At 38.0% G+C, this 14,414-nt stretch overlaps 1 protein-coding gene across 8 annotated transcripts in view; it reads right to left on the reverse strand.

Moving 5' to 3' along the window:
- NAV3 (neuron navigator 3) overlaps positions 1–14,414 on the reverse strand; it is a 775,925-nt gene that overhangs the window by 142,937 nt on the left and 618,574 nt on the right. For 7 of the 8 annotated variants that reach the window (XM_070507275.1, XM_070507277.1, XM_070507276.1 and 4 more), the window contains one exon: positions 365–473. In XM_070507275.1, coding sequence (XP_070363376.1) covers positions 365–473 — 109 coding nt within the window. Of the gene's footprint in view, positions 1–364; positions 474–6,229; positions 7,281–14,414 lie in introns of those variants that run through there. The other variant, XM_044747535.2, reaches the window with a different exon arrangement.

The raw sequence follows: 14,414 nt of genomic DNA on the forward strand, positions 1-14,414 counted from the left end.
ACTATTCTGGAAGTTAACTACAATTATGCTTGAAAGTCTCTCTACCACCCCTCCTCAGATGCTTTTCAACTGCAACTTCTGCCATTGTTCCTTCTTTAGGCAGGCATGAAAACGACTTAGCAGTGATGGTGGTGGTTTCAGTAGCTAATTCAGTTCAAATGGGAAACTATATCGAAGAAGAGATGGATAGGAGAAACAAGTCCCTGGTATATGCTGAGAAGTCACCAGTTGATTGTCATGTAAAATTGAAATGAGAAAACAGTAAGGGAAAACTAAAATTCCTTCTCTATCATTCTGAGAAGTTAAGTGCTTGATTGCAATTTTTTTCTTTACTGGCCCAGTGATATATAGAATTGAGAAAAACCTGTGGCTTATCTGGGTCCCACGAAGACTGGACATAGTTTCTTCTAAATTTTGCCTCAAATCTGCTATGTTTTTAACTGTTCTCATTCTTCTTGTTTCAGGGTCTTCACCTAGAAAAGTAATATAATTATAAGTTTGTTATTCATGTCATTTACTGTCCTGAGAATAACTATATGCATAATATAAGTAATATAAATTATTTTTCTGAAAACGAAAATTATAGGTAGGAAATTCCAAATGATTATTATCAGCTGAAAATTATAATTGTTCTTTCTACCAATAAAATGTGAATAGAAACAAATTTAATACTACAAGTAATAATTTGAAGTGGTGATAATACAGTAATACTTTGTTGGACTATAACCTTAATCATTAAAAATGAAAGAGTCATTTGGAAATATACTGTTCAGTACTCCATGTTTCTGAACTTAATTTAAAAATCTGAAATTATTTGGATCCTAATTATTTCTGTAATTATCTGTTTCAAAGTGTACTCAGAATAGTTGAGATAAACTTGACTTAAGTAGCAAGTATATATTTGGACTCTGGGGAATAAGAGAGGACTTTTTTTAGAGACGCAATATCTTTTGAAGTTTTTTATTTTATTAGACTCATGGACCAAGATTCACAACAAGGGATAGCTTTATTTTTAATTATTCCTCCACTTTCTACAGGGAACCAAAACACCCACATGTGACACTAGATTTCCGGTAAAGTCCCAGGCATCTGAACTCAGAATGTGTCTAACGGGCATGAAACAAACAGCTCTGCCAGTGCGACAAATGCTGGCCTTACATAATCACTACCTATCATTTTGGGGCACGGGTGCCATTACACCATTTTGTTTAGGGCCATGTAATACTTCCAAGGCCAGTGGCCATTTGAAGCTGGTGCATCTGGATAACAAAAAGAACGTGGAAAGACAGAGGAGGAAGCATAGCCTTTATTCTGTTCAATTCAGGCTCAGGAGGATATCCAGTGATGAGAAATTTTAATAAGAAAGAGAAAAGAAGAAAAGAAGGAAGGAGGGGAAGAAGGGGACTGGAAGGATGAAGGGGAGAGAAGCTATGGGAAAGAGAGGGAGGAAGAGGAAGGCAAAGGAAGAAGGTGTTAAGGAAGAGAAGGGAGTGGCAAAGGGATGAAAGGAAAAGAAAAGAGAAGGAAAAGTGAAGGTAGAAAAGTAGCTTACATTAAATTCCAGTATGAAAATTGTCACACAGACATGTCAAGATGCATATCTACAATCTGTTTTAAGACTATGGGTAGATATTCAACCTGTTAATTTTCTTCCATGGCATTCATGCCAGACTTTTAAAAATATACAACAAATGCACCCAGTTAACATTTATAATATATTCACAGAGTTGGTGGGGATTTCAGAGATTGTCTTTCCTTACCTCTTACCCAATGAGGAAACTCATCTCTGTCTCACTTGGGAGGTGGCTATGGGCCTCTGCCTGAAACCACTAAGACTGGGAAGACTTCTTCTCCTCTGCAGTATCAGGTCTAATTGTGAAAACATTTCTGAGGATGAGTAATAATTTGCCCCCCTTTAGTTTCCACCCAGTAGTCTCAGTGGCTCTGAAACCAACTGAACAACTTTACACTATCTTTACCATGGCAGCCACTCAAATATTGGAAAACAACTGCCAATTTCTTTATTTTCTTCTTCAGCCAAACGTGACTTCATTGTTCATGATTCCTCATCTTGGATGAGTACCAAAACAACCACCATTCTGCTGCCAGTCTGTAAATCTCTTCCTTTTAATTCAAAAATTATTTGAATGATTAAAATATGCTTAATAATAGGATTATTTCAAACTTAGAAAGTAATGAAAAACTTCCTTATATTTTTAAGAAATAGAAGAAGACATGTTGTGCCCTCACGCACGCAGCATAAACTTTTCCTACACTAACTCAAGTCTTGCAAACTCTAACCCTATAGATTAACATTCTTTTAAAATTCAGAACTGTTAATAACCCTTAAGACTTTGATCATATTCTCCCTGGAAATTCTTCCCATCCTTCTCCTCATTAGTATGACACAGCATATTTAAGAAATGGCTAGAAAGATGTCTACCTTTCACTTCTAAATAATCTGGTAAGAACCCTGAAGAAAAAGGAGAGTTTTGCAGGGACAATCTTAAAGGGCAGAAAAACATGTATCATTACAGTCATAGGAAAGGCAGAATTGAAGAGAGATTTTACTCAAGTGGGCAAAAGAAAGAGTGAAGAAGGAGACAAAAGTGGAGAAGCATTAGAGCCAATACTCAGTGTCTAAGATTTCATACAGTGTAGAAAGATTCTAAGTGATGGTAAGAGATGAGAAGACTTAAAGAAGGAAAGTGTTGAAATTGCCTTTTTTGGAGGGAGGAGGGCATGCAAGTCATTCACCTTACACAAGTTCTAGAATATACCATTACATGTCTCCTATCCTTGACCCCCTTCCCTCCGGAAGAGCTTTTATGTTGTAATTAAGCTGCATCTTAACCATTTGCCAACTGGCGTAATATTAATAATATTGATATTTGAATTACTTTCAATATGTGGGGGGTTTTACCCCCTTTTTCATAAGGAAGATTGGCCCTGAGTTAACATCTGTGCCAATATACCTCCATTTTGTATGTGGGATGCTGCCACAGCATGGCTTGATGAACGGTGTAGAGTTCCATGCCTGGGATCTGAACCCTCAGCTGCTGCAGCAGAGCACATGGACCGACACTATACCACCAGGCCAGCCCCAATATGTTGTTTCATATAAGCTTTAAGAACATCGTATTTTTGAGTCATCCCATTTTACTAACTAGTTTTTCACATCTTCAATCTTTAAATTTCCTTCTTTCAATCCAACAGGCATCTTACATCCTTCGTTTTTCCATTTGAATTCATCATTTGTTTACATAGCTTCCCTTAAGTTTCAAAACCATAACCTCCTTCCCTCCTTTGGTTTTTCTCATCATGATATCCACTCATGACAATCAGACAAATGGACTTTTTCTTTCCAGCACTTACTGAGCAAAACGTAATTGCTGCCTCATTCATGTCATGAAAGATAATAGCCAGATCAAAATTTATTGCAGTAAATGTTCTCAATGACCCACAAAAGGCAAGGTAAAATTAAATGCACTTACAAACCCCCTAAGGATTGCACAAGTCTGCAATATCCTGTAAATCTGTATCCAAATGATGTCTGGAGGATTAGGGGTGGGGACTGAATGGCAATTGAAAAGGCCAAATGTGAAAGCACAAATAAAATGAAAAATTTAGTAACAAATAAAAGTTAGCAGGAAAATGCACACAAGAAATTTATTTAGTCACAAAAATGCTATATCCTCTCTCACTTCCATAATCTCAAAGCTAACAATCATTCCTGAAAGAAGGCTCCTAAGAGTCAGACAGGATAGTAAGGGCTGACACACATTTTCCAGAACAGCATAGTCTGCAATTTGCTTTGAGTTTTTAAAATTGGTGTAAACTGCTTTCTCACTGCTCATAAGGTCTCCTCTATGAGCAGGGCACAGAGTAACAGGCTCAATTTGGTGTTTCTGCATTTTTACTTAGTGGCAGACGGACCATTTAATCTTGAGGTCCTGCTCTTACTTTTTAGGCTTTAATTAAACACATTGTAATTAACACCGTCGGCACTGTCATCTTTTAATAGGAAATCAAATTACATATGAATGAACCTGATTCACAGAGAATTAGGTCCTCTACATCATCCACATTATAAATGTTATTAATGAGAATACAGCTGCCTGATTTATTTTGAGAAATAACCCTAATTTTGTGAAGGACCCCAACAGTGACTTGGATGGAAAATTTTCAAGTCATCTGGTTAAACCAGACACTTTGGGGGGAAAATAGCAAAATATGGCTAACAGCTTTATAGTTATCTTTTAAATATTCTCCTATATAGTTATAGCACAGGCCCTAGTCTGTCTGATTAAAGATATCCAAGAGTAAAGAGTTGAACTCAAGAAACCCTGCCTAAAACTAACTTGGAAGAGGCCATTTTGAGCCAGAAGCAGAACCTAGTCAAGCACGTGGCAGAAATCCTGAAATTCCTGTGTGCTCTGGGCGTGGACATATTCACCAACCTAACACGCATCATTACTGAGGGAATTGCATTGGAATGCTTCATTATCCTGATATGATTATTCATAGCAGCTATTTGAATAAACTCTTCCTCTTACTTTCTCACTTGCATTTTTGAATACTGGCATAAGTGAAAATAAAAGCCTTAAAGAGAATAATTCCATAAATACAATAAGCAGATGCTCAGTTTAAAAACCATGGAACACACAGACTTCTGTTGAGAGATTACCCTCTGACAGTAATGCTCCAAGTTATTTATGCACAAAAAGGCATGTGTCATACATACACCCGCCCACAGCATGCTATAATTTGACAGAGAAACCAGCAAATACTGTCAGGGGACTGCACTCTGTGCATATCTTTGAAAAGACTTACATAAGAGGTGCTTAGAACAAGATAAGTGCTACCATTCTACAGGCAAAAGATGAATACTGCTTGATTCTACAGTTCTGGAGGACCAAAAAAAGAAAAACCTTCATAAGGATTAAGACTCCCTCTCTTGCCTTTGTACTGCATACAGATCTTTTATAAGAAGCAGCTCATCACAGAAATCACACAATGGTGAAGAAGTAAATCTTCAGTGTCTGAGCACCTGGTGTATTCAAATTCAGAAATCACTATTCCCACAACTTGACTCTTTAAAGCCAAGCTGACATGAAAAATCGGGCAATATTTGCCCTTGCTGTCCCTCTAAGATTTCTTCTTCTAAAGCTGGTTCACTAAGATGCCAGAAAAACTCATAAAACATCTTGTAACAGGAGGATCTACATGGAGAATAAAAACAAACCTATATTTAGCACCAGTTGTATGAATCAGAAACAAAGAGATCACTGCTCAGGGTTAAATCTTTCATATTTAAGGAGTTCTGTATGAAATCCTTTGTGGAAATACAAACTGACATAAATATGATGCGGTCAATGGTTTAATACCAATGGATTTTTGAAGAAGGGACTGTATGTTGTAAATATGCTTCAACCGAACACTGAATTTAGATATAAACAATTAAAACATGTACAATTTAGCTATTTAGGCAGGCAGCAAAGTTGACAAAGTTTAATCACAAAACTGAAGAATTTCCTCTGACTTTTTCATATCTAGTTAATGAAAGATTATGTCAGAAGTTACTACTGAGCATCATGTCATCAAAAAGGCCTACTCTGTGAAGTATAAAAACAGTCCACAGTCATCTACATAGTAGGTTAAATAGTTATAATGTACACACCAAACACCAAAAAAATGTTTGTGAGTAAAGCTGTCAGAAGAGGCCTCTGCATTTCTGAAAGTGTTATAAGAATGCACAGTACTTGTCACTGAGGCGAAAACAAGGGCCAGCCATTTGAGTACCACTGAGGCAGCAGAAAAAACTTGACTAGACAGAAAATTTACCCACAAGGCCCCTCATTCTTCCTTCCATATCCGTGGTGAGGTCACCTTGAGGGAAGTTGAATAAATAGGCTCCATTAATGACTAAGTAAAATACACATTTGGAGTTTTAAAACGGTAACTCTTATTTATGGACATCTAGAATGTACTGGATACCAGGCCAACAGTGCCCAGGGTGGATTGCTGCTCTTTACTTTCTCCAAATAGACTTTACGATGGTTCTTTTAGCTCAGCTTTACAAAGAAAATAATTTCAAGAAACAAGAAATTTAAGTTTTTTGAGTAAATATAGTTTTAAAAAATAGTTGGAAGAACGGAAGATATTTGGCTAATGCACATGCGCAGCTTCTTAAAATCCCATCCTCATTTTAGGAGCACACTCAACTTACCTAACAAGTCTGTGTAAAGCGCCTGTTCCAGATCGCCTAGCATTGTAAGGATCACATCCTCGTCCAGATGAGCCGTGCCTTCCCGCAGGCAGCTTTCCCCCTCCTCTTCCGCCCAGCTCCTACTGATGCTGCTTGGCTGGGAGGACACATTTTCATCTTCAGACCTGCTATCTTCATCACTCTCACCGTCGAAGCCTCTTCTGGAAGACCAGTCCTCTAAGCCCTCAGTGCCTGACCGGCTGGCAGGCAGCAGGTTCCAGGCCCCTGGGCCACTGGTGTGGTACAGGGACTGCACAGAGCGCGAGAGGAATCGGGACAGCGAGCGCCTCTCTGCATAGGTGGATTCTCTCTGGCTGGCCTTTGCTGCATTCCCAAACCAGTTGGAAATGCGCACAGTGGGTCTCCTCTCCCCCTCACTGGCGAGGGAAAGATTGGTTAGAGACTTTTGTTTCTGCAGGCCAGCTCCCTTTCTCCTTACTTCTTTGCTCCGAAACACGGAGAGTTCAGCTGGCCGCTGCATGGCAATTCCAGCGCCTTCTTCTCATCAAGTGGACTTCATACTGTCTTTTTACACTGAGACAGCAACTGGCCCTTTTGGTTTTAATTAACACATGCACTTCAGTAAAAGCCCAGGCAGGCTCAAACATTCACCTACGATTCTGTAGCTATAGGACATTTAATTAGTTGCCCACCATTTAGCCTGCCACATCATTTCCCTGATCAGCAGTACTTACAAACATTTTGCTTGAATCTACGTGAAGCAGAAAAGAGTTCACCAAAGACACTGCTCCAGCTGAAAAGTAGCACAGGAAGCCAACTACGTTTCCCCGTCTTCATCCAATCACATGTCTCAGCAGGGCGATGGGTCCACATTTCTCTCTATTGCTTCTGTGTTGCCAAACGCAAGGTAGTGAAGCACCAGTGATGTCTCTCGCTTTTTTTTTCTTTGCCTCTCACCAGCCCTTCGCTGATCTAGGTCTGCAGCCCTGGACTCTAGATGAGCTGACACGGTGCAGCATGTGCAACCTCCGCATCAGAGCCCCGTAGGAGCAGAAATTAAGCGCGGAAGCCCAGCCCCGCGCGAGCCTCTGGCGTGTTAGTATTCCACCTGCATTCTCTGCTCTATGGCTCTTCCTTGTTGCTGCAGTGAATGCTGCTGGCTGCCATGGCAGCAAACATCCTGCTAAATTGAAACTGAGGCGCGGAAGCTGCTGTCCAGCCTGGAATGCCACAGGTTTCAAAGCCAAGCCTGAATAAGATGCTACCCTATTAACCCTAAACACATTTACATCACTCTCAGCCACCGCACCTCAGATACGGACACACACGGACACACACACGCTCACACACACACACTCCTCGACACCGGAGAATGACGGACTAATTCTCTGTAGCTGCAGGCAGCTGAAGCAGGCAGATCTGTCTTCTGAATGTTGGGATTTGTGCTGTAAAAGCACAAATCAAATTCAAGAGTGTAAAGGACCTAAAAAACAGAGCATGACACTCCACCGGCTGACAGATATGCTTTTAAAGGGAAAGACTTCATTTCATCTTCTAAGGAACAAATTCAAGGGCTTTTTATTCTGAAGCTATTTAGTGAAATGCTAATTGGACAATAAAAATCAAGATTTCTTCCTGTAAAAAATGCAAAAAAAAAAAAAAACCTCGGTTTTTTTCCCTTTGAGAAGGAATATTTTCACTCAAAGCTTATAATTGAAAGTTGATGGCCAAGTATGTAGAACATAATGATGTGACAAAAAAAACGTAAAATGTACATTATGATTTTTGATATTGAGCATTTTCCTAGTCTATTCCATAAACCTATTCCCGCATAATAATCTCTTTATTTTTAATATTTTGATAAAAAACAGAAAACCTAAATGATAAATTTCTTGTATTTATCTTGTACTGGTTATGTACGCTACACCACCACCCTGAAATTCTGATTTTAGGAAAACTTTTAAAACACCTAGAAGATATAGGAGAGACCACGTGTACCACTGTGAGCTTATGAGAAGAGTATCAAGGAAAACTTCTGAGGTTTTCTGCCCATGACATTCCTTATTATAAGAGGGAAAGTGGACAAACACATAGAAATATTTAATTGTGTCATTCAAATCGATATACAAATCCCTATCATTTTCTGAGCTAGTATCAAATTAATTCTGATTTTTCACCTCATATTGCTAACCTCAGCTAGAGGAAATGCTGGATCTCTCAACGATGTAAAATAGCATTATAATATACATTGCCTGTATCTTTACATATGGTGACAACCTACTGTGCATGGTTAATTATTCCTTATGCCTAGGATCAAAAGCGGAGCATAGCAGGATCCATTTTACACAGACACGTAAAAGGGAATTAGATGGAAAGAACAGTAATTATTCCTGATAAGAAGTTTGCAATTAAACAAGCAAATAAACCTGTGAACTGTGAATACTGATTCTCAGTTCCTCATGCTTTAAAAATAGCGTTTATATGTGCTTAAATAAAATGAGGGTACAAATATTGAACCATAGAAACTGACTATTATTTTACTAAAATAATAATGTGTGTGTGTAAAGCACTTTTTAAAATACTTTGGATTCCTAAGCAGAACATTTTTTTCCTTCATTTTGAGTTATTGTGACCCAGTGAATGACCAGGGTATGAGACCAGAGTAAATTTGTTGAAGTTATAAAACTTCAACTTGTTTGACTTTTGTTATACTAGTATATTGTAGCATACTCTAAATCTCACAGATTCGCAAAAAACGGAATTCTTATCCTTTAGATGATAAAGAGTTAAACTTATGCGTATTTTATGTGAAAACAGTTACTATGCCCTCTCCTTATACAAAGGTGCTTGTGTACCAGTCAGCTTAGATTGGTGGTTTTCAGACTTGCATGTTGAGAACTTCTCAGAGGGCTTATTAAAATATAGCTTGCTAGGCCCCAGCCCCACCCCTCCTCATTCGGTAGGTGTGAAGGGGGCTTGAGATTTTGCATTTCTAGCATATTCCCTGGTGATGCAGATACTGTTGGCTCTGGGACCCCACTGTGAGAGCTACTAGGCTGAGACTAGTGGTTTTCAATTGGGGGTGATCTTTTTAACTGGGTCCCTCTTACGGGACATTCAGCAATATTGGTAGATACTTTTGCTTGTCATAATGGGGGATATGTGGTGCTTCTGACATCTAATGGCCAGAGGCTAATGATGCTGCTAAACATCCTAATGGCCAGAGGCTAATGATGCTGCTAAACATCCTACAATGACAGGACAGCCCCCCACAACAAGGATTTATGCAGACTATAATGTCGATAGTGCCAAGATTGAGGAATTTTGGCTTAGACTAAGTTATGTTAATTTACAAATGACTTAGAAATTTCAGTGGCTTACAAAAATAAAGAGGCACTTTTGCTCCCATTAATGTCCACTCTGTGTTGGCTGCAACTCTGATCCTTAAAGTATACCTTACTATACAAGTACACTTTCTACTAAGACCCATGCAGAACGAGCAATGCTAGTCAGGGACACGTCGATCTCATGACAGGGAGAAAAGAGATGAGAGATCCAAGCAATGGCTCTTAGAGCTTCTACTAAAGAAGGGCCCATGTCATTTTTCCACTCACATTTTCTTGGTCAAATCAAATCAAATGACATGGTCCACCCTGATTTGATGGGGCAGGAAATAAAATCCTTCTCCAGAGGTAAACCCAGGAAGGGGTGGGCTAAGTCCAATGGAGCCAGTAAGGAGGGGCTGGTTATTTTGAAGAAATAACCTTAACGGAGAAAACATCAAAAGGGTATTTTTGTTTGTTTCTCTGTTTAAAGATACCACTGCCAAATTGTAGTTACAGTAGCTTCTTCCCTGAAACTGCATCAGTCCATAGGTTTACCCTGAACAAGAGCAGGGGACCTACTTAGAGCCTTTTGAGAGGCAGCTATCTCTGCTTGCTCTGGGTGCACGTTCACACATGAGTGTACTTATACTTATTCGTATTCACATATAAATGTACGCTATACAAGGTGAAGGAGGAAGCCTCAGAACATAGGAGAAAAATAAGCCCAATCAGTACGAAAAATATGAATCGCTAATTTTGCCAAGATTTCACATAAAGCACAACTCCTACAATGTTCTGAAAAGGAATGCTTTTCAGTTCTTAGTAAACATAATTATACAGTGGCCGTTTAAGTAAAAGATCTAAACTGATTTCAGTTAACCAAATTTGATCTTCTTAATCTTTATAAACATTCAAACAAAAGGCAACTTAAGTGATAATTTACAAAGATCTTAAATATCAGAAATTTCCCATTATTAAATACAAAGTCTAGTAAGTTAGCTTATCCTTCTGTTTAAACTAAATTCTCACTTCTAAAATGATTTCCTGAATTCATCCAATTATTTTGTTACTTTTTTACAAATGACACGCCAGCTTCGCTGATACTGAGTCAGCCTGGCGTCTACCAACATCTTTCAGTTGAACACAAATTCTAGACAAAGGTTAAAAAGTGCATTAAACAAATGTTATACATGTTAGTAGAGAGTCTTATGTGAAAAGAGGGCAAGTGTGAACCTATGTAGAGAGAAAAATATAACAACTTCTTGAATGATTCCAGTGGAATGAAAATAAAGCTCACTTTCTATTTGGCAGGATCTCTTGGCACTTGATGAAAGAGATGGTCTCTGAGGCCAAATGCTTTTTGTCAATGAATGTGAGAATAAGACCCAAGCCAAAGCAGTAAAATTGGAACTGTCAATTTAATTGGACTTGTAATATTGAGGTCATGGCATGAATCTTAAAGGAGAGGCTAGAAGCAAGAAGCTCACTCACTCATAGTCACAAATTATAAAATGCATTTCACCTGTATGTAACAATTAACAGAACGATCATCATCAGATCAGGTAAATATCACTGGGTTCCTCCTTAAGAACATGACAAACTATAAGAAGCTTGAATGATATACATGAAGACTTCTGAGGGATATAAGGTCTCCAGATTGTAAAAGTCTTGAGTTTTCTCCAGTATGCCATTTTACTGAGTGTTTATGATACTTATCTTCATTTATGATACTTATCTTCACACTGCAATTAAACTACATTTTTAACTTCGACTACCATTTAATCATAAAGACAATTTTTTATAACTTCACGTGAGTTACTGCATAGATGAAAACATAAACAGCTAAGCATCCTAGCTAACTCAGAGAATCCCTCTAACAAATCTGCTTTGCAGTGTGAACCATTCAAGTTTGCTCGTTAACAGTATCACAGAACTTTACGTGTCATGCATCTCTTGGGTTATGCACTAGGCATGCTTTTCACATTTGTTTAAGCACAAAAAGGGATTTTCCCCAGGTAACATAACAGAAAAGTGCAGGGAAGGAGGGAGGAAGAGTTTCAGACATGGCTTGTTCAGGGGGTCAGACATTTCCTACAATGACCTTGAGCTCATTCTCTCCTACTTTAGGTTCTGTTTTCTCCATGTTTGTTTCTCTTGAGGGTGAAAGTGACAGCCAGCATTCCAAGTTTCCTTTTGATTAGTTTCAGGTCTAGTGAAAAACAGGCTCCTTCCTAACCATCTTAAGAAAAGTTCTAAGACTGTTTCTCATTAGTTCTGATTGAACTGAATGGGGTCACATGTCCTTTCCTGAAAGAGTCAGTGCGGTCAAGGGAATGGGTTGTTCTCATTGGATCTGCTTGGGTCAATTTCACTTGAATCACATGAACAGAGACTGACGGGGCTATAGTTCCCCCAAAGAAAATCAAATACTGTTATCAGCAGATGGGGCGATGGATGGTCAGGCAGAACTACACCAGGACACCAAGGCATGCTGACCATGAAGCCAGTGGTACCTAAGATATAGAGCTCCTTACTCGATTGAGCCCCTTCCTAAACACTGTGTGTAATTTTATATTTTTGTTTTTGTATTATTTTCAGCCTTCTCCAAATTGTATAGGCTTCAAAAATTCACAACACATGGATCTTATTCTGACAAAACCTAACTCCATAAAAGTTCTATATCATTAAGGTTACTTGACTTGGGGAGCAGGACAGAATTACACGCCCTGAGAGAGTTCTTAAAAAGACAAAAAAGAGTGAATGGACCAGAGAAATATAGAATGATTGCTCAGCTGCATTAAATATTCACTTGAGGTTGGTGGTCAGGAATGTAAGGTGAATCACATCAACACGTGATGCATTTTTCTCCAGGTTCATTCATTGTTGGTATGGAACAGGTGGAGAGTTGAATGTAGACAGGTCTGTGATTTTATTAAAGTACAATGAAGTGAGAGAGAAGGAGTAAAGGGTATATACAAAAGTAAAATTACATTCAGTTACCACAGGAATTCAGCTGATTAAGGAGGGAAGAAAGAGTATGCAGAGTTTGCTGAGTGTCAGTAAAAGGTGGTGGGGTTAATGAATTGGAAATCCTGGTAGAACCATTGGTGGAGTCAGGAAACAAAAGGAAGAGCATTGAAAATGTAAGAGGTCGTAATCATCGAGAATTGGGTGCATGAAAGTAAGATTATAGAGAGCTTGCAGATTCTGATGATGCCCAGATCTAGGGTATGACCATGAGAATAAGTAGCTCAGGAGAGATTAGAAGACAGGATCATTGGAAGAAAGGCCAGGGTAAGCTAGTCTTCCTCTCATCACTGGTCTGCAGGTATACTCTCATCCAGATTTCTCTGATTACGGTACTCAATTTAAAGCTTATTAATCATAAATACATATCATCTTTCTTCACAAAATCTCAAGTTTTCATTGGGAGAAATGTTCACTACCCCACTGTAGGTTAATTTTAAACAAATCATAGTAGGAATAACACAATCAGAGAAGCCTTATTTCAGCATTTATTTGCTATTTTCTTTCTTTTATTAAATTCCTAACTAATTCATAGACTCAAATCTATGATTCCATATAAATAATTATTGTCACAAAATATTATACCTTCTAGTAAATCCATTTAATTAATATATTATGTTAAAGTCTAGTTTATATTTCACTTTCAAGTATTCTGCTAAAAACACCAGAACGTTAAATGAAAATATTAACTGGAACTATGAAAAAATGATCAAATGGTGGATAGAATATGAAACTGGAGAAAAAATGAAATATGGATTATTTATTCAATCAGAGATATTCACTGATATATTAATTTCAGAAAAACAAGGTTCTTTGGTGAAATTCACATAAAAATTAGAATTCTGACTGTACTAAATGCATTTTCTCCTACAGGTTTGAACTCTAGTATTTCATAGGCATATTGATACTAATTGAAGACACTTATGAATAAAGAAATATGTGAAGAGTATGCATTTCACGCCACACTAGGTTTAAAAAATATCTATTCTCAATAAGATATACATCTTCATTCTGACCATGAGACTATCTGGAGCTATGGGAAAGCCATCATTAGTCCCATTATTTTAAAAATCTACAAATACCATCGTCATACTTATGTCTTGGCATCACCATTTCTACCCCGACCCTGCACTGGTCCATTGTAATCTCCACAGGAAACCTCTTAATGATAGTACCTAATGATACCACTGATGGTAATTCTGAAATGAACCCTTGGGATGTTGTGCTGTCGTTGTCAATATTCTCTGATGGACACTGCAGTAATGGCTAATGCTTGCCAAAGTGTTTCAAGAAGTGGAGAAGCTTCTTAATGCCCAAACTCGATACGGTTACTTTCATGAGCTTCAGAGCAATATTTTGAGTCCTTGGAGTACTATAGTAATTTTTTAAATTACATAGTTCTTTCAGTTTTTTTCTTGGGAATATACAAGGGCTAAGCCAGAGATTTATTGGAATAACAGACATACCTCTACTCCCACGCATTCTTCTACTTAGAAATAAATAAAATGTTTTTAAACTCTCTTTCCCCTTAGGAGCAGTATATTTTGCTAAGAGCCTACTTAGTTCCTCACAAATACAGACCTATAGATAATAAAATTACCCCAAAGGCCTTCCATATATGTCTAGGCTTATCTTGATCCTAGGAAAAACACTAGACTAAAGCTGAGAATCCTGTTTTTACACTTAAAAATACGACAAACTGGGGCATGTATATGTCTTTTTTTTCTTACATTATTTATATATAATGAAATATTTCCCCAATTAGATTTTTTTTCCAGAATACACATTTGGAGCCACCATGTAGAAATGTTCTAAATAGTACAGGATTGGAG

Source organism: Equus asinus, chromosome 4 (assembly GCF_041296235.1).
Source record: "Equus asinus isolate D_3611 breed Donkey chromosome 4, EquAss-T2T_v2, whole genome shotgun sequence".
Taxonomy (NCBI): Eukaryota; Metazoa; Chordata; class Mammalia; order Perissodactyla; family Equidae; genus Equus; species Equus asinus.